This window comes from Hyla sarda, chromosome 11 (genome assembly GCF_029499605.1).
Source record: "Hyla sarda isolate aHylSar1 chromosome 11, aHylSar1.hap1, whole genome shotgun sequence".
In the NCBI taxonomy this organism is placed as follows: domain Eukaryota; kingdom Metazoa; phylum Chordata; class Amphibia; order Anura; family Hylidae; genus Hyla; species Hyla sarda.
In genome coordinates, this window is record NC_079199.1 from 95,708,626 (window position 1) to 95,729,742 (window position 21,117).

Consider the following 21,117-nt stretch of genomic DNA (forward strand, 5'->3'; position numbering starts at 1 on the left):
ACAATGACAATGAGAGGGCTACACAACTTCCTGACAGGGGTACTTAAAGGGGTACTCCGGCGCTTAGACATCTTATCCCCTGTCACGCCCCGTCCCATAGGTTTGCATTGAGGGGGCGGAGCGTGAATTCACACGGAGCGGGGCCGGGACATCACAACGCTCCGGCCCCGTGATCGACAGTAATCAGACCCAGAGTGAACGCGCCCTGGGGACTGAGTTTAACGGGGTGCGGAGTGCGAGATCACGGGGGTCCCCAGCGGCGGGCATCTTGGATAGGGGATAAGATGTCTAAGCGCCGGAGTACCCCTTTAAAGCAAACATTTAACACTATATAGGACATAATATATTAGTAAGTTATATATCTTGGGATCGCTCTGGCGGGAAGAGAATGAACACACCTGTAGACTTTTGTGTCCAGTGAAACATCACTTTTAACCCCTTCCCGACCTATGACATACCTGTACGTCATGGGTGGCAAGGTGTTCCCGACCCATGACATACAGGTACGTCATGGACATTACTGCCGCTACTCGCGGCATCCCGCAGCGCCCGGAAAGATGGTGGCTATCACTGATAGCCAGCCATCTTACTGTGCGACCACGGGGGGTTTCGTCCCCCACCCCCCCCCCAGCGATCGCTGCTATCAGCTGGTCAAATCTGACTAGCTGATAGCAGCGTTTCGCTATGAAAATACTTAGCAGCGCGGTGTGTGAGTCCCGATCACGGGGATCGGGACACAAACCGCTCTGCTAAGTGTCCCTGTCCCGTCCCCCGGCGTCACTTACCCGTCGGAGCGGTGTCCCGAGCGGTCCCGGCGTCCTCCGTGCGGTCCCGACGTCCTCCAGGCGGTCCCGGCTGCGCTGCGTCCCGGAGGTCAGTTTCCGGCAGCAGTGCGGCATCTTCATTGGCAGCAGTGAGATCGCCGTAAAGCGATCTCACTGCTGCCTCTGAGAGTTTCAAAACTGCAACTCCCAGCATGCCCAGACAGCCTTTGGCTTTCTGGGCATGCTGGGAGTTGTAGTTTTGCAACATCTGGAGGTCCACAGTTTGGAGACCACTGTATAATGGTCTCCAATCTGTGCTCTTCCAGATGTTGCAAAACTACAAATCTCAGCATGCTCAGTCTGTCCAGGCATGCTGGGAGTTGTAGTTCTCTAACATCTGGAAGAGCACAGATTGGAGACCATTATACAGTGGTCTCCAAACTGTGGACCTCCAGATGTTGCAAAACTACAACTCCCAGCATGCCCAGACTGCCCAGGCATGCTGGAAGTTGTAGTTCAGCAACATCTGATCCTTCAGATATTGCCGAACTACAACTTCCAGCATGCCTTGGCAGTCTGGGCATGCTGGGAGTTGTAGTTTTGCAACATCTGGAGGCACACTAGTTGGGAAACATTGTCCGTTTCCTACCTCAGTGCCTCCAGCTGTTGCAATTGTTGCAAAACTATAACTCCCAGCATGCACTGACAGACCATGCATGCTGGGAGTTGTAGTTTTGCAACAGCTGGAGGCACACTGGTTTGGAAACACTAAGTTTGGTTGCAAAACACTTGAAAGTTTATTACATAACTTAGTGTTTCCAAACCAGTGTTCCTCCAGCTGTTGCAAAACTACAACTCCCAGCATGCACGGACAGCCAAAGGGCATGCTCGGAGTTTGCAACAGCTGGATGTTTGCCCCCTCCCCCCAATGTGAATGTACAGGGTACACTCACATGGGCGGAGGTTTACAGTGAGTGCTGCAAGTTTGAGATGGCGCAAATTTTGCGCTGCAGCTCAAACTTCCAGCGGCAAACTTGCTGTGAACCTCTGCCCATGTGACTGTACCCTAAAAACACTACACTACACTAACACTAACCTAAAATAAAAAGTAAAAAACACTACATATACACATACCCCTACACAGCCCCCCTCCCCCCAAAAAATGAAAAACGTCTGGTACGCTACTGTTTCCAAAACGGAGCCTCCAGCTGTTGCAAAATAATAACTCCCAGTATTGCCGGACAGCCATTGACTGTCCAGGCATGCTGGGAGTTTTGTAACAGCTGGAGGCACCCTGTTTGGGAATCACTGGCGTAGAATACCCCTATGTCCACCCCTATGCAAATCCCTAATTCAGGCCTCAAATGCGCATGGCGCTCTCTCACTTTGGAGCCCTGTCGTATTTCAGGGCAACAGTTTTGGGACACATATGGGGTATCGCCGTACTCGGGAGAAATTGCCTTACAAATTTTGGGGGGCTTTTTCTTCTTTAACCCCTTATGAAAAGGTGAAGTTGGGGTCTACACCAGCATGTTAGTGTAAAAAAATAAATTTTTTACACTGACATGCTGGTGTTGCCCTATACTTTTCATTTTCACAAGAGGTAAAAGGGAAAAAAGACCCTCTAAATTTGTAACGCAATTTCTCCTGAGTACGGAGATACCCCATATGTGGGCGCAAAGTGCTCTGGGGGCGCATAACAAGGCCCAGAAGGGAGAGTGCACCATGTACATTTGAGGCGATTTGCACAGGGGTGGCTGATTGTTACAGCAGTTCTGACAAACGCAAAACAATAAATATCCATATGTGACCCCATTTTGGAAACTACACCCCTCACGGAATGTAATAAGGGGTGCAGTGAGCATTTACACCCCACTGGTGTATGACAGATTTTTGGAACAGTGGTCTGTGAAAATGAAAAATAAAATTTTTGATTTGCACAGTCCACCGTTTCAAATATCTGTCAAACGCCAGTGGGGTGTAAATGCTCACTGCACCCCTTATTACATTCCATGAGGGGTATAGTTTCCAAAATGGGGTCACATGTGGGGGGGGTCCACTGTTCTGGCACCATAGGGGCTTCCTAAATGGGACATGCCCCCCAAAAACCCTTTCAGAAAAACTCACTCTCCAAAATCCCATTGTCGCTCCTTCCCTTCTGAGCCCTCTACTGCGCCCACCGAACATTTTACATACGCATATGAGGTATTTCCTTACTCGAGAGAAATTGAGTTACAAATTTTAGGGTGATTTCTCTCCTTTTACCCCTTGTAAAAATTAAAAAATTGGGTCTACAAGAAAATGCGAGTGTAAAAAATGAAGATTTAGAATTTTCTCCTTCACTTTGCTGCTATTCCTGTGAAACACCTAAAGGGTTAAAACACTTACTGAATGTCATTTTGAATACTTTGGGGGGTGCAGTTTTTATAATGGGGTCATTTATGGGGTATTTCTAATATGAAGATCCTTAAAATCCACTTCCAAGCTGAACTGGGCCCTGAAAATCTTGAGAAAAATTGGAAAATTGCTGCGGAACTTTGAAGCCCTCTGATGTCTTCCAAAAGTAAAAACTTGTCAATTTTTTTATGCAAACACAAAGTAGACATATTGTATATGTGAATCAATATGTAATTTATTTGGAATATCCATTTTCCTTTCAAGCAGAGACTTTCAAAGTTAGAAAAATGCTAAATTTTCAAAATTTTCATGAAATTTTTAGATTTTTTACCAAGAAAGGATACAAATATCAGAGAAATTTTACCGATAAAATAAAGTAGAATATGTCACGAAAAAACAATCTCGGAATCAGAATGATAAGTAAAAGCATTCCAAAGTTATTAATGTTTAAAGTGACAGTGGTCAGATTTTCAAAAAATGCCCAGGTCATGAAGGTGAAAATGGGCTGGGTCATGAAGGGGTTAAATTTTTTCCTGCTTACCCGATGTCTTTGCATAAGGGCTTCATTCTTTTTCTTTAAGGCTTTGATCTTTTTGTCCAGCTCAGCATCTTTCTGCTCCTTCTCCCAGAGTTCCTCCTCACATGGATCACATGGTGACACCTGGTAGGAACAATAGAGACAAAAAAGTTCATGAAGACAAAAAAAATTAAATGATTTGTTCTTCTAAGACATTACATGCAACAGGGAGAAACGAACAGACAAGGGGGGTGATACCTGGCGACAGGTATCACCCCCCCGGTGTGTAATGCGTCACAAGGCCAAAGAAAGTATTAATGATTCTACAAATTGGTGCGTGCTGCATCTTTTCTCTCCATATCTGGCAACTTTAAATGAAATATGTAGCAGGATGTCTGCATTAAAACAATAAACCTTTACTTACCTCCCGCCGGTATCTCTGCCTGTACTCTGCTGTGATCTCTTTCTGGTTGCCAGTGGTTGATGAGTCAGACTGCAGCGATGTCCGGCCTCGGCCAGTGATTGGCTGAGCAGGAGGAAGGCTGGGGTAGGGGCTCAATACATCACACTACTGCTCAGCCAATCATGAAGCAGGACATCACTGCAGCCAGCGATTTGTGTCGACCACCACCAACCAAGAAAAGCACCACACGGGAGGAAGTGATAGCAACGCCAGAGGCACCGGGAAAGCGGCAGGAGGTAAGTAGAGGTTTATTGTTTTAATGCCACAGTCTCTGTGCACATCCAAAGCAGCAGCCACAGCATGAGCAGTCTAAACTGTGTATAAAACCCTAGGGTGAGATCTCTTAGTTACAAAGTTCTCTGCGCTGTCTTTCTGCAGCTTGTGTGTTCATAAGCGCTTCCCCCTACCACCTCCCTCCTCCATAGACTTGTATTGCTTGTCTTGCAGACACAGAACAAAGTTGAGCTGATTTTCTGAGTGGAATATTTGAGCAGCAAGAGGGGAAGAGGTTGGGGGAGAGAAATGGTTTCCTTACATGAGAAAGAAGCATTTTTGTCTAATAAGCTATACTACAAAGTTTCTTATATTTACTTTTAATATTGATCTATGCAAAGTTTGCTGGAATGACAGTGTCTATTTAAAGCGTACCTTTCATATCAAACAAATAATGCTTATGTATGTTACTCACTAGGTCATGCAGATGCTTTACATGTCTTTTTTATGTGTCTAGCTTCTGTATTTCTCTCACAAATTCCTCTGTTCTTCTGCTCACTCATTCTGACATCCACTGCTCCGGAAGGAGTGTGTCTGAGGTAAGCCCTAAACCTACCCATGCATTCACTTCCTCTTTGAGTCTGCTGTGCTGTGCTGGGTCTCTTCATCCAATCACTACAGGCTGCTCTGTAACCCCCTCCTCTCTGTTTTAATGCTGCAGTCTGATAGGACAGGAGTGAGCACAGGGGAGTAATAGTCCCACCATCACTTCCACAGGCTAGGACTTTGTTCTAGCCTGTGCTTCAGTTGGGACAAAGGTGATGCTGCCTCTGGAAAGGATTATGTTCTAGATTATATATTGACCCTTAGTGGTCTTTTCTTATAAGCCACGATTTCTATAAAAAGGAGATAACATTTTTAAGTATATAAGAAAGGTTAATGTTTTGCCAAGATGTACAACATATGATTTTTTGAATCTCACAGTGCCCATTTAAAGGAGTTGTCCAGAACTTTATGGCTGATGGCCTATCCAAAGCATAGGCCATCAATTGCTCATTGGTGGAGTGTGGCCCCCTGCCTTATATAATGAATGGGGATAGAAGCCGTATGCAGTGCCTTGCATAGTGGTCGGGCTCGGTAACTGCAACTTATCTCTGATTCGCTTCAACAGGAGCTGCAGTTACACAGCGCCACCACTAAACAATGAATGGCGCAGGACTATTGGCCAGCCAAACAAAACTGATCAGCGGGGTTGCTATATGTCAGCCCCAATGTTTAGCGATCAAAGGCCTAGCCTGTGAATAGGCCATCATCATCAATTATGAAGTTTCGGAAACTCCTTTAGGGCAGGGTCACATTTCACACTGGGGATGCCCGACGGCAGTCTTAGAGGGACTGCAGAGTGAGCTCCCAGCTGCAGCCAGGTATCTCTGTGTGTCCGCTCGTAGCGGGGGTTTTCTACAGCAGGAAATCAGCTGCTACGAGTGGACACACAGAGCTACCCCGCCGCAGCAGGGAGCTCGCTCTGCAGCCCTGACTGCCGTCGGCACATCGCAGCGTGAAATACATTGCGGATGTGCCCTGTGTGAGTTATCATGGTTGTAGACATGGTAACATAAATTCCCTCCAAACAGACAGAGATCAAGAAGGCACTGGAGATCAGATAAGATGCAGCTTTTCTTTATTCCCACAATGCAACGCGTTTCGCAGAAGTTGCCTGTTTTCCAACCAGCGGGCCCACGGCTGTTGCAAAATTACAATCCCCAGCATGCCCGGACAGCCGTAGGCTGTCCGGGCATGCTGGGCATTGTAGTTTTGCAACAGCTGGAGGCACACTGGTTGGGAAACACTGCATTCAACGTTACATAACTCTATGATATCCTCCATGTCAGTATCTGCTATCTGATCCTACAGATCATAGCTGCGGGGATTAAGACTTTCCATGACTACTTGTCCGTTCCGATTACTGTAGTCCGAGAACCATACAACCTTCTATGATGTAATGACATACAGTATATGGCTCTTAGGTGGAGAAAAAAAAAAGACTTACCCTTTGCTCACCATCCTCCATTGGGAGATATTCAGATTTCACGCTAGAAAAAGAGATTAACACAGGAAATTTTCATATGGCTCATCCATCTCTACAATAGTCTATATACAGCTTAATTTTACCCTTAAATGGGTACCGTCAGATCCAAAAAGTGATGCTGAAATTCTGACACTAGGGTTCCCCATACCTACTGGGACAATGACCAGTCTTGCAGCAGAATCAGTCTTGTCCATGAGTCATGGACAAGAGACGGCTTATGGACAAGGCTGGATGAGCAGACAGACCAATCACCTCCCACCACAACAAGGGAGGGACACGCCCCTCTCACCTCACACCAATCACCTCCCACCACCACATGAGAGGGACACACCCCCTCACACCAATCACCTCACACCACAACAAGGGAGGGACACGCCCCTCACACCAATCACCTCCCACCACAACAAGGGAGGGACACGACCCTCTCACCTCACACCAATCACCTCCCACCACCACATGAGAGGGACACACCCCCTCACACCAATCACCTCACACCACAACAAGGGAGGGACACGCCCCTCACACCAATCACCTCCCCCCACAACAAAGGAGGGAGATGCTCCTCTCACCTCACACCAATCACCTCCCACCACCACATGAGAGGGACACACCCCCTCACACCAATCACCTCCCACCACCACAAGAGAGGGACACGCCCCCTTCTACCACACACCAATCACCTCCCAACACCACAAGAGAGGGACATGCCCCCTTCCAACACACACCAATCACCTCCCACCACCAGAAGGGAGGGACACGCCCCCTATCCCTCAGAGGATTTCTAACACTGTGAGCTAAAGAAAAGAGGGATTTTTATAATAAATATAGGTGATAGATGCATAAAAATTAGATGTATATAGTCAGGATTAGGTGCGGGTAACATATTCATTTTTATTTACATTTTATTTGTGGGATGTGACAGGTGCGCTTTAAGAATACTCAACCCCCAAGCTGCAGAAAAAAGATCAACACGCTCCAGGTAAATAATCTCTATAATTTGCGCCGTTTTCTCTTCTTTCTTTTTTTTGCCCCCTAGAACGCAGCATTTTTTGGTAGTTTTTATCTGTACTATTTTTGTTTAGCTGGTACTTTTTGTTTACTTTCTATCATTTTTTCAGGTAGAAGAGGTGACCAAAAATCATCAATTCTTAATCATCATTTTTTAATGTTTATGCCATACACTTTACTGGATAATTTACGTAAAATGTTAACAGTTCTGATAATTTTGCATGCGACGATACCAAACATAGTTACATAATTTATAAGTTTGGATAAGTTTGGATCAAGTTTAACCCATAACCCTACTGTGTTGATCCAGAGGAAGGCAAAAATCTTTGTGAGGCTGATGCCATTTGCCCCATACTAGGGGAAAAACATTCTTTCCGACTCCAATACGGCATCAGAATAAATCCGTGGATCAATGTTCTATCCCCATAAATCTACTATCTATAACCTGTAATATTATATTTTTTCCAGAAAAACATCCTGGCCCCCCTTGAACTTGTTTATTGAGTCAGACATTACAACATCATGAGGCAGAGAGTTCCATAGTCTCACTGCTTTTACAGTAAAGAATCTCTGTCTGTGATGATGGTGAAATCATTTCTCCTCTAGACGTAGAGGATGCCCCCTTGTCATGGTTATCGGCCTAGATATAAAAAGATCTCTAGAAAGATCTCTGTACTGTCCATTCATATATTTGTACATTGTGATCAGATCCCCCTAAGATGTCTTTTCTCCAAATTAAATAACCCCAAGCTTGATAACTTTATATATAATTTATTCTTTAGTGTGCATGTTTTTAAATATAAAATGGGGAAAGGGGTATGATTTACATTTTTATTACTTATTTAACTTTTTTTTTTGTCCCCATAGGAGACTATTAAAGGGGTACTCCGGTGGAAAACATTTTTTTTTATTTTTTTTTAATGAACTGGTGCCAGAAAAATAAACAGATTTGTAAATTACTTCTATTAAAAAATCTTTATCTTTTTTGTTTTGTCCACAGTGCTCTCTGCTGACACCTGATGCCTGTATCAGGAACTGTCCAGAGCAGGAGAAAATCCTCATAGCAAACCTATGCTGCTCTGGACAGTTCCTGACAAGGACAGAGGAGTCAGCATTGAGCACTGTGGACAAGACAAAAAAGAAATTCAAAAAGCAAAGAATTTCCTCTGTAGCATACAGCTGCTAATAGGTACTGGAAGGATAAAGATTTTTTTAATAGAAGTCACTTACAAATCTGTTTAACTTTCTGGCACCAGTTGATTTGAAAAAAATTGTTTTCCAACAGAGTACCCCTTTAACAGCAAACTTGTAACTGATATTACTGCTCAGTGCTCTGCAATGGCACAGCACTGATCAGTAGGATCGGCAATCTGCTTGTACAGTCTGCCTAAGGCAAGTAGGAGATCCTCAAAGAGCATAAAGGAAGGTGAGAGACCTACGTCCATCATCTTCACTTATCAGATCACTATGATCGTTCTGTGGGTGGTCTGTAGAGTGCTCCCAAAGCCCCAACAACTGTACATCCCTGTTTCAAATGCCGTAATCAGCATTGATGATGGCATCAAAAGGGTTAAATGTGTGATCGCTGATGTCCAGCACCCGCTTTTAAGTGAGTTCAGCTCCTGAGCTTGCTTCGAAGTCCCTTAGCACGTGCAGGGAGTACCTGTCCATCACATATCGCCTTAGGGTAAACCAAAGTTTGAGCACAAATTTTTTAGGACATTTTTTTATTTTTATTTTATGCACAAGCTTTTAATACATTTTTCTAAAATTTTTTTCTCCTCCTTTACCCTTGGGTTGAACGTGTATAAACTGTGCCTGATCAGATACGGAGTACAGATATGGTTAAATGTGCTACTTTTAGTAAATAGCAAATGATAAATCTCGCTAAAACACATGCAAAGTCCTGGGCAAAAAAAGCCACAAATGCTAGCGGAAACAAATGATAATTTCTGCGCAAAAAAAAAATAATAATTAAAGGGGTACTCCGCTGCTCAGCGTTAGGAACAAACTGTTCCGAACGCTGGAGCCGGGAGCTTGTGACGTCACGCCCTGCCCCCTCAATGCAAGTCTATGGGAGGGGGCGTGACAGCGTAACGCCCCCTCCCATAGACTTGCATTGAGGGGGCGTGGCATGACGGCATGAGGGGGCGGGGCTATGACGTCACGAGCTCCCGACTCCAGCGTTTGAAACAGTTTGTTCCAAACGCTGAGCAGCGGAGTACCCCTTTAAGCCATATATAAGCCAAATCAACTTGATAAATCTCGCCCCAAAATCCTTATCCAATTCCACATGATTTTCGCTGCGTGAGGCTGCACCCTTCAAGTATCGAGTCTACGGCATTATGTAATTCATGAAACAATTCTACATAAATCTAACATAGACACGAGCTTCTATATCACCAGCCTGGAAGACAAGAGCTATAAAAGAAATAAAATGATCTACTATGGAAAAACAACATAAAAAACTAATACTAAAGCGACGGACTATATGATTCCCCTTATACTGTAAATAGTAAACTATGACTGTGCGAACATTATGTAACATTAAAGGGGTACTCCGGTGGAAAACTTTTTTTTTTAATGAACTGGTGCCAGAAAGTTACCGTAAACAGATTTGTAAATTACTTTTATTAAAAAAATCTTAATCCTTTCTGTACTTATTAGCAGCTGTATGCTACAGAGGAAATTATTTTCTTTTTGAATTTCTTCTTTGTCTTGTCCACAGTGCTCTCTGCTGACACCTCTGTGTGTGTAAGGAACTGTTCAGAGCAGCATAGGTTTGCTATGGTGATTTTCTCCTGCTCTGGACAGTTCCTGACACGGACAGAGGTGCCAGCAGAGGGCACTGTGGACAAGACAAAAAAATAATTCAAAAAGAAAAGAATTTCCTCTGTAGCTTACAACTGCTAAAAAGTACTGAAAGGATTAAGATTTTTTTTAATAGAAGTAATTTACAAATCTGTTTAACTTTCTGGCACCGGTTCATTTAGAAAAAAAAAAAGTTTTCCACCGGAGTACCCCTTTAAGGTGCCGTCCGTGTCTCTGGTTACATGCTGATGGGGCTTCTCTATGCTGTCATGTTCTCTTCAGGAATAGCATCTCCATATGTGGTGCTGCAGAGCATAGCTTCACACTTAGTATTGTAGGGCTTAAGATTTAAAGTGCAACTTAAGAAGTCAGCATATAAAACAATACCAGACAAACAATATACTAAAAACATAAAATAAAAAGCAAAAACTACACTGAAGATCTACAGAAAACTTACTATATCTGTCACAACTACAGAGCAGCTCACACAGGGGACCTCAAGTCCATATCTTAGAATAGCAAATGCCAAAGTCGCGACTTGTATTACGATAAAAAAAAAAAAGACCGCACAAGGGCAACACTCACACTTTTGTGCATATTGGACATCAGTGGTGAAGCTGGGTATAGTCCAAAGCAGAGCTGAGGCAGCCGAGGCATCAGACAGCTCCTCTGCTCCGGTCGCATAGCATACAAGATCATGTTTTCATTACAAAGGCTTTTTCCGGGCCGTCCGCCAAATGCACAGGCAGCCAAATACGCTGACCATGGACGCATCATTCCACCGATTCAGCCCCTATTCACTGTTCTCTTTTTATCTATACAGCTGCTATTCTGGCTTCTTAATCTGCTTATATGACAGCTCTATTGAGGGCATTGTTGAAAGATCAGCGATCTCCTCGAAATTATTTTACCCAAAATATATTGTATATAGTACTGTATATACACAGTGCTGCCTCCAGAAAGTAAATATAGACAAGGAGAGCGCTCCTAGTGTGATAACGTATTGTAAAGAGGAGATGGAAAAAGCAAAAATACTCACCGAGTATAGTTGTACTACAACCAAGTACAACTATGGTAAAAGCGTGGTATGACCCTCAACGGGCGAAGATCGGCAGCCGCTCAGGCGTGCCTGATGAAGCTGGTTGTCCAGCGAAACGCGTCGCATGCCGGGTAAATAAACCATTTTACCTTTGAAGTCTTGTGCGCCGCTTTTATCCTGTGCTGTTCCTTGGAGGGATCCATCTGAGTGCTCCAGAAAGTAAAAGCCTTTTATTGTGCCATATGGTGTAGATTAAAGGTGTACTCCAGAGGGAAAAAAAAAATTTCAAATTAACTGAAGCCAATTAAAATTATACAGATTTGTAAATTACTTCTATAAAAAAATCTTAATCCTTCCAGTATTTATCAGCTACTGTATGCTCCAGAGGAAGTTGTGTAGTTCTTTCCAATCTGACCACAATGCTCTCTGCTGACACCTCTGTCCATGTCAGGAACTGTCCAGAGCAGGAGAGGTTTGCTATAAGGATTTGTTCCTACTCTGGACAGTTCCTGACATGGACAGAGGTGTCAGCAGAGAGCACTGTGGTCAGACAAGAAAGAACTACACAACCTTCTCTGGTAATACAGCAGCTGATAAGTACTGAAAGAGTTACAACTTTTTATATAGAAGTAATTTACAAATCTGTATAACTTTCTGGCACCAGTTGATTTTAAAACATTTTTTCTCCTCCGGAGATACTCCCGTGGAAAACTCTTTTTTTTTTTTTTAAATCAACTGGTGCCAGAAAGTTAGGCTGGGTTCACACTACAATTTTCAAATACGGTAACCGTATATGGTTTTCCGCTTAAAAATGTATGGCAAAAACCGTATAAAACCATATGACTCCAAATACGGTTTTTCCCCGTATACGGTTCCAAAATGTATGTACGGTTCTATCCGTTTGCATCCGTTTTTGCCAACGGTTTTGATATTTTGTTGGAATTAGTTTTCAAGCAATTTAATAAAGTTACTATTGTTCTATTGAAATTCCTTCTGCGCATGTGTCAACTCCAAAAAACGGATTAGAAAAACCGTGTGCAACCGTATTCTGAAATTCTGTGTACGGTTCTCATAGACAACAATGTTAAAAGAACCGCATACGGTTTTCAAACCGGAGGCAAAAACTTGGTCGACGGCGTTTTTGCCTACGGTTGAAAAATCGGCAAAACCGTATCCGAGGCAAAACGGATGCAACCGCACACAACATTTGGAATACTGTTTACAATGCATTCTCTATGCATATGGTTTCGGATCTGGTCGTAAACGTTTTTTTTTGCGGAAAACCGTATACGGTTACCGTATTTGAAAATCGTAGTGTGAACCCAGCCTTAAACAGATTTGCACATTACTTCTATTCTATTCCAGTACTTATTAGCTGTTGAATACTACAGAGGAAATTATTTTCTTTTTTGAACACAGTGCTCTCTGCTGACATCTCTGTCCATTTTAACAACTGTCCAGAGTAGGAGAAAATCCCCATAGCAAATATATGGACAGTTCTTAAAATGGACAGAGATGTCAGCATAGAGCACTGTGTTCCAAAAAGAAAAGAATTTCCTCTCTAGTATTTAACAGCTAATTAGTACTGGAAGGATTAAGATTTTTTTTAATAGAAGTAATTTACAAATCTGTTTAACTTTCTGGCACCAGTTGATTTAAAAAAAAAAAATAATAAGTTTTCCATCGGAGTACCCCTTTAAGGTGTCCCTAAAGTCTGGACATATAGGCAAAATGCATATATTTTTAATACATTTTAACAACCTTTAATTCAATAACATCTTCAATGTGATTTCCACCATTTGTTTCAAAGTTCCATGCGCTTTGCAAGATTCACATGAAGTCGATGCAGTGACTCCACATTGATTCATGACGTGTTCCTTCCGGTCACTCATACCTGTGATTCCAATGAATACTCCTTTAGCACACCCAAGAAAAAGAAGTCAAGGGGGCTAAGGTCTGGTGATCAGGGAGACCATTTACCACGTCTTCTAATCCGGTTGATGAAATAGTAATTCGGCCAATTTCTTCCCACCGTGGGGTAATGGGCAGGGGCTGTTTGAACCACTCTCCACCTAGCCTTTCCATGTGGGGCTTTAAAGAGGTACTCCGGTGAAAAAGAAAAAGGGGAGGGGGTTAAATTAACTGTTACCAGAAAGTTAAACAGATTTGTAAATTACTTCTATAAAAAAATCTTAAAGGGGTACTCCGCTGCTCAGTGTTTGGAACAAGGGATGGAGCTAGGGATGTTATAGCTCCGCCCTCTCATGACATCATCTCCTGCCCCCTCAATGCAAGTCTATGGGAGGGGGCGTGACAGCTGTCATGCCCCCTCCCATAGACTTGCATTTAGGGGGCGGGCTGTGACATAATGAGGGGGTGGAGCTACGACGTCACGAGCTCCTGGCGACGCCTCCAGCGTTCGGAACAGTTTGTTCCAAACACTGAGCAGCGGAGTACCCCTTTAACCCTTCCAGTACTTATTAGCTGCTGTATGCTCCACAGGAAGTTGTATACCAATTCTTTATATTTATATATATGTATTTTAAATCCACAGCGGTTTTGTAACATAGCTTGCAGGACTAAACTTTTTGTGGCTTTTAACTTCCCATTGAAGTCAATGGGAAAATTGTGCAGTAAATCTGCAGCAGCTATGGAAAAAAATTACTTTAAATATCTTTTTTTTGTCTGATATAGACTATTTATGACCTATCCACTTATATATCATAAATGACTAATGCTGGGGTGCCACCTAGCAAGAGAATCGTCCTGTGATACTGTAGTGAACACCAGAAGTGGCTGCTAGCTGCAAAGTTTTTGGTGAAGACGTGACAATAGGTAGTATGACACTACTGTAACAAGTTGGTACTTTTGTGTTGGAGTGAAGTGCACATCTGCACGCTTCACCCGGCTGTATCTAGAGTTTAGTCGGGGGGTCTCTGCACTAGCAGAGCAAAACTTGTGACATGTCAAAAAAAATTTTTACCCGTCGAGTGCTGCCAAGACTTCTTTTTTGTTACACATTGCCCCTCTAGTTCACACTTTTGTTTCAAATCTGTCCCTTATGCCCCCTCTTCTCCCCAGTCTGTCCCTTATGCCCCCTCTTCTCCCCAGTCTGTCCCTTATGCCCCCTCTTCTCCCCAGTCTGTCCCTTATGCCCCCTCTTCTCCCCAGTCTGTCCCTTATGCCCCCTCTTCTCCCCAGTCTGTCCCTTATGCCCCCTCTTCTCCCCAGTCTGTCCCTTATGCCCCCTCTTCTCCCCAGTCTGTCCCTTATGCCCCCTCTTCTTCCCAGTCTGTCCCTTATGCCCCCTCTTCTCCCCAGTCTGTCCCTTATGCCCCCTCTTCTCCCCAGTCTGTCCCTTATGCCCCCTCTTCTTCCCAGTCTGTCCCTTATGCCCCCTCTTCTCCCCAGTCTGTCCCTTATGCCCCCTCTTCTTCCCAGTCTGTCCCTTATGCCCCCTCTTCTCCCCAGTCTGTCCCTTATGCCCCCTCTTCTCCCCAGTCTGTCCCTTATTCCCCCTCTTCTCCCCAGTCTGTCCCTTATGCCCCCTCTTCTCCCCAGTCTGTCCCTTATGCCCCCTCTTCTCCCCAGTCTGTCCCTTATGCCCCCTCTTCTCCCCAGTCTGTCCCTTATGCACCCTTAATGTTATTGTTAATAAAATGGACAATGTGTTTCAAAAAGTGTTCCCTTTTCTTCCACAGGTCCTACTGAGGAAGAGAGGGGAACACTTTTTGAAACGTGTTGTCCGTTTTATCAACAATAAATATAGTTTATTTATTTTATCGGGGTCCATGTCTTTGCACCTCCACGATACCGGCACAGCTCCGCGAGCGATCACGTCTTTTACAGGCTCCCATTGGATTCTTCTCTCCATGTACAGCGATCTTCCTATCAAAGAATCGCAGCGGGACACAGGCTGCGGCTGAACATGACATTTCTAAACACACTAATAGCTGGTGAGCTCTGAGCCCAACACTCAAAGGTGAGTGAGCCTTCTTATCCTTACTTTATTGTCTCACATCTAAGAAGTTTAATGCAACTGGAAGAGCCCCCCGTTCTGTTCTTTGATAGACTCCTTTCTCCTCAGTCTGTCCCTTATGCCCCCTCCTTTCTCCTCAGTCTGTCCCTTATGCCCCCTCGTTTCTCCTCAGTCTGTCCCTTATGCCCCCTCCTTTCTCCTCAGTCTGTCCCTTATGCCCCCTCCTTTCTCCTCAGTCTGTCCCTTATGCCCCCTCCTTTCTCCTCAGTCTGTCCCTTATGCCCCCTCCTTTCTCCTCAGTCTGTCCCTTATGCCCCCTCCTTTCTCCCCAGTCTGTCCCTTATGCCCCCTCCTTTCTCCCCAGTCTGTCCCTTATGCCCCCTCCTTTCTCCCCAGTCTGTCCTTTATGCCCCCTCCTTTCTCCCCAGTCTGTCCCTTATGCCCCCTCCTTTCTCCCCAGTCTGTCCCTTATGCCCCCTCCTTTCTCCCCAGTCTGTCCCTTATGCCCCCTCCTTTCTCCCCAGTCTGTCCCTTATGCCCCTCCTTTCTCCCCAGTCTGTCCCTTATGCCCCCTCCTTTCTCCCCAGTCTGTCCCTTATGCCCCCTCCTTTCTCCCCAGTCTGTCCCTTATGCCCCCTCCTTTCTCCCCAGTCTGTCCCTTATGCCCCCTCCTTTCTCCCCAGTCTGTCCCTTATGCCCCCTCCTTTCTCCCCAGTCTGTCCCTTATGCCCCCTCCTTTCTCCCCAGTCTGTCCCTTATGCCCCCTCCTTTCTCCTCAGTCTGTCCCTTATGCCCCCTCCTTTCTCCTCAGTCTGTCCCTTATGCCCCCTCCTTTCTCCTCAGTCTGTCCCTTATGCCCCCTCCTTTCTCCTCAGTCTGTCCCTTATGCCCCCTCCTTTCTCCTCAGTCTGTCCCTTATGCCCCCTCCTTTCTCCTCAGTCTGTCCCTTATGCCCCCTCCTTTCTCCTCAGTCTGTCCCTTATGCCCCCTCCTTTCTCCTCAGTCTGTCCCTTATGCCCCCTCCTTTCTCCCCAGTCTGTCCCTTATGCCCCCTCCTTTCTCCCCAGTCTGTCCCTTATGCCCCCTCCTTTCTCCCCAGTCTGTCCCTTATGCCCCCTCCTTTCTCCCCAGTCTGTCCCTTATGCCCCCTCCTTTCTCCCCAGTCTGTCCCTTATGCCCCCTCCTTTCTCCCCAGTCTGTCCCTTATGCCCCCTCCTTTCTCCCCAGTCTGTCCCTTATGCCCCTCCTTTCTCCCCAGTCTGTCCCTTATGCCCCCTCCTTTCTCCCCAGTCTGTCCCTTATGCCCCCTCCTTTCTCCCCAGTCTGTCCCTTATGCCCCCTCCTTTCTCCCCAGTCTGTCCCTTATGCCCCCTCCTTTCTCCCCAGTCTGTCCCTTATGCCCCCTCCTTTCTCCCCAGTCTGTCCCTTATGCCCCCTCCTTTCTCCCCAGTCTGTCCCTTATGCCCCCTCCTTTCTCCCCAGTCTGTCCCTTATGCCCCCTCCTTTCTCCCCAGTCTGTCCCTTATGCCCCCTCCTTTCTCCCCAGTCTGTCCCTTATGCCCCCTCCTTTCTCCCCAGTCCGTCCCTTATGCCCCCTCCTTTCTCCCCAGTCCGTCCCTTATGCCCCCTCCTTTCTCCCCAGTCCGTCCCTTATGCCCCTCCTTTCTCCTCAGTCCGTCCCTTATGCCCCTCCTTTCTCCTCAGTCCGTCCCTTATGCCCCTCCTTTCTCCTCAGTCCGTCCCTTATGCCCCTCCTTTCTCCTCAGTCTGTCCCTTATGCCCCCTCCTTTCTCTCCAGTCTGTCCCTTATGCCCCCTCCTTTCTCCTCAGTCTGTCCCTTATGCCCCCTCCTTTCTCCTCAGTCTGTCCCTTATGCCCCTCCTTTCTCCTCAGTCTGTCCCTTATGCCCCCTCCTTTCTCCTCAGTCCGTCCCTTATGCCCCTCCTTTCTCCTCAGTCCGTCCCTTATGCCCCTCCTTTCTCCTCAGTCCGTCCCTTATGCCCCTCCTTTCTCCTCAGTCTGTCCCTTATGCCCCTCCTTTCTCCTCAGTCTGTCCCTTATGCCCCCTCCTTTCTCTCCAGTCTGTCCCTTATGCCCCCTCCTTTCTCCTCAGTCTGTCCCTTATGCCCCCTCCTTTCTCCTCAGTCTGTCCCTTATGCCCCTCCTTTCTCCTCAGTCTGTCCCTTATGCCCCTCCTTTCTCCTCAGTCTGTCCCTTATGCCCCTCCTTTCTCCTCAGTCTGTCCCTTATGCCCCTCCTTTCTCCTCAGTCTGTCCCTTATGCCCCTCCTTTCTCCTCAGTCTGTCCCTTATGCCCCCTCCTTTCTCCTCAGTCTGTCCCTTATGCCCCCTCCCTTCTCCTCAGTCTGTCCCTTATGCCCCCTCCCTTCTCCTCAGTCTGTCCCTTATGCCCCCTCCTTTCTCCTCAGTCTGTCCCTTATGCCCCTCCTTTCTCCTCAGTCTGTCCCTTATGCCCCCTCCTTTCTCCTCAGTCTGTCCCTTATGCCCCTCCTTTCTCCTCAGTCTGTCCCTTATGCCCCCTCCTTTCTCTCCAGTCTGTCCCTTATGCCCCCTCCTTTCTCCCCAGTCTGTCCCTTATGCACCCTCCTTTCTCCTCAGTCTGTCCCTTATGCCCCCTCCTTTCTCCTCAGTCTGTCCCTTATGCCCCCTCCTTTCTCCTCAGTCTGTCCCTTATGCCCCCTCCTTTCTCCTCAGTCTGTCCCTTATGCCCCCTCCTTTCTCCTCAGTCTGTCCCTTATGCCCCCTCCTTTCTCCTCAGTCTGTCCCTTATGCCCCCTCCTTTCTCCTCAGTCTGTCCCTTATGCCCCCTCCTTTCTCCCCAGTCTGTCCCTTATGCCCCCTCCTTTCTCCTCAGTCTGTCCCTTATACCCCTCCTTTCTCCTCAGTCTGTCCCTTATGCCCCCTCCTTTCTCCCCAGTCTGTCCCTTATGCCCCCTCCTTTCTCCCCAGTCTGTCCCTTATGCCCCCTCCTTTCTCCCCAGTCTGTCCCTTATGCCCCCTCCTTTCTCCCCAGTCTGTCCCTTATGCCCCCTCCTTTCTCCTCAGTCTGTCCCTTATGCCCCCTCCTTTCTCCTCAGTCTGTCCCTTATGCCCCCTCCTTTCTCCTCAGTCTGTCCCTTATGCCCCTCCTTTCTCCTCAGTCTGTCCCTTATGCCCCCTCCTTTCTCCTCAGTCTGTCCCTTATGCCCCTCCTTTCTCCTCAGTCTGTCCCTTATGCCCCCTCCTTTCTCCTCAGTCTGTCCCTTATGCCCCCTCCTTTCTCCTCAGTCTGTCCCTTATGCCCCCTCCTTTCTCCTCAGTCTGTCCCTTATGCCCCCTCCTTTCTCCTCAGTCTGTCCCTTATGCCCCCTCCTTTCTCCTCAGTCTGTCCCTTATGCCCCCTCCTTTCTCCTCAGTCTGTCCCTTATGCCCCCTCCTTTCTCCTCCTTTTCCCTCATGCCCCTCCTTTCTCCTCATTCTGTCCCTTATGCCCCTCCTTTCTCCTCAGTCTGTCCCTTATGCCCCCTCCTTTCTCCTCAGTCTGACCCTTATGCCCCTCCTTTCTCCAGTCTGTCCCTTATGCCCCCTCCTTTCTCCTCCTTTTCCCTCATGCCCCTCCTTTCTCCTCAGTCTGTCCCTTATGCCCCTCCTTTCTCCTCAGTCTGTCCCTTATGCCCCCTCCTTTCTCCTCCTTTTCCCTCATGCCCCTCCTTTCTCCTCAGTCTGTCCCTTATGCCCCTCCTTTCTCCTCAGTCTGTCCCTTATGCCCCCTCCTTTCTCCTCAGTCTGTCCCTTATGCCCCTCCTTTCTCCTCAGTCTGTCCCTTATGCCCCCTCCTTTCTCCTCAGTCTGTCCCTTATGCCCCCTCCTTTCTCCTCAGTCTGTCCCTTATGCCCCCTCCTTTCTCCTCAGTCTGTCCCTTATGCCCCCTCCTTTCTCCTCAGTCTGTCCCTTATGCCCCCTCCTTTCTCCTCAGTCTGTCCCTTATGCCCCCTCCTTTCTCCTCAGTCTGTCCCTTATGCCCCCTCCTTTCTCCTCCTTTTCCCTCATGCCCCTCCTTTCTCCTCATTCTGTCCCTTATGCCCCTCCTTTCTCCTCAGTCTGTCCCTTATGCCCCCTCCTTTCTCCTCAGTCTGACCCTTATGCCCCTCCTTTCTCCAGTCTGTCCCTTATGCCCCCTCCTTTCTCCTCCTTTTCCCTCATGCCCCTCCTTTCTCCTCAGTCTGTCCCTTATGCCCCTCCTTTCTCCTCAGTCTGTCCCTTATGCCCCCTCCTTTCTCCTCCTTTTCCCTCATGCCCCTCCTTTCTCCTCATTCTGTCCCTTATGCCCCTCCTTTCTCCTCAGTCTGTCCCTTATGCCCCCTCCTTTCTCCTCAGTCTGTCCCTTATGCCCCCTCCTTTCTCCTCAGTCTGTCCCTTATGCCACCTCCTTTCTCCTCAGTCTGTCCCTTATGCCCCTCCTTTCTCCTCAGTCTGTCCCTTATGCCCCCTCCTTTCTCCTCCTTTTCCCTCATGCCCCTCCTTTCTCCTCAGTCTGTCCCTTATGCCCCCTCCTTTCTCCTCAGTCTGTCCCTTATGCCCCCTCCTTTCTCCTCCTTTTCCCTCATGCCCCTCCTTTCTCCTCAGTCTGTCCCTTATGCCCCCTCCTTTTCCCTTATGCCCCTCCTTTCTCCTCAGTCTGTCCCTTATGCCCCCTCCTTTCTCCTCAGTCTGTCCCTTATGCCCCCTCCTTTCTCCTCAGTCTGTCCCTTATGCCCCTCCTTTCTCCTCAGTCTGTCCCTTATGCCCTCTCCTTTCTCCTCAGTCTGTCCCTTATGCCCCCTCCTTTCTCCTCAGTCTGTCCCTTATGCCCCCTCCTTTCTCCTCAGTCTGTCCCTTATGTCCCTTTCTCCTCAGTCTGTCCCTTATGCCCTCTCCTTTCTCCTCAGTCTGTCCCTTATGCCCCCTCCTTTCTCCTCAGTCTGTCCCTTATGCCCCCTCCTTTCTCCTCAGTCTGTCCCTTATGTCCCTTTCTCCTCAGTCTGTCCCTTATGCCCCCTCCTTTCTCCTCAGTCTGTCCCTTATGCCCCTCCTTTCTCCTCAGTCTGTCCCTTATGCCCTCTCCTTTCTCCTCAGTCTGTCCCTTATGCCCCCTCCTTTCTCCTCAGTCTGTCCCTTATGCCCCTCCTTTCTCCTCAGTCTGTCCCTTATGCCCCCTCCTTTCTCCTCAGTCTGTCCCTTATGCCCCCTCCTTTCTCTCCAGTCTGTCCCTTATGCCCCCTCCTTTCTCCTCAGTCTGTCCCTTATGCCCCTCCTTTCTCCTCAGTCTGTCCCTTATGCCCCCTCCTTTCTCCTCAGTCTGTCCCTTATGCCCCCTCCTTTCTCTCCAGTCTGTCCCTTATGCCCCCTCCTTTCTCCTCAGTCTGTCCCTTATGCCCCCTCCTTTCTCCTCAGTCTGTCCCTTATGCCCCCTCCTTTCTCTCCAGTCTGTCCCTTATGCCCCCTCCTTTCTCCTCAGTCTGTCCCTTATGCCCCCTCCTTTCTCCCCAGTCTGTCCCTTATGCCCCCTCCTTTCTCCTCAGTCTGTCCCTTATGCCCCCTCCTTTCTCCTCAGTCTGTCCCTTATGCCCCCTCCTTTCTCCTCAGTCTGTCCCTTATGCCCCCTCCTTTCTCCTCAGTCTGTCCCTTATGCCCCCTCCTTTCTCTCCAGTCTGTCCCTTATGCCCCCTCCTTTCTCCTCAGTCTGTCCCTTATGCCCCTCCTTTCTCCTCAGTCTGTCCCTTATGCCCCCTCCTTTCTCCTCAGTCTGTCCCTTATGCCCCCTCCTTTCTCCTCAGTCTGTCCCTTATGCCCCCTCCT

General features: G+C 47.4%; 1 protein-coding gene across 14 annotated transcripts in view; it reads right to left on the reverse strand.

Moving 5' to 3' along the window:
* CCDC9B (coiled-coil domain containing 9B) overlaps positions 1-15,452 on the reverse strand; it is a 56,144-nt gene extending 40,692 nt beyond the window's left edge. The window contains exons 1-5 of one of the 14 annotated variants that reach the window (XM_056545613.1): positions 15,116-15,164; positions 13,196-13,405; positions 6,405-6,447; positions 4,971-5,250; positions 3,703-3,822 (exon numbers count right to left, since the gene is read on the reverse strand). In XM_056545613.1, the coding sequence (XP_056401588.1) occupies positions 3,703-3,717 (15 nt within the window). In that variant the 5' untranslated portion in view covers positions 3,718-3,822; positions 4,971-5,250; positions 6,405-6,447; positions 13,196-13,405; positions 15,116-15,164. Of the gene's footprint in view, positions 1-3,702; positions 3,823-4,970; positions 5,251-6,404; positions 6,448-10,719; positions 10,792-10,847; positions 10,958-13,195; positions 13,406-15,104 lie in introns of those variants that run through there. The other 13 variants (XM_056545609.1, XM_056545605.1, XM_056545617.1 and 10 more) reach the window with 13 other exon arrangements.
* Positions 15,453-21,117: the final 5,665 nt, after the last annotated feature.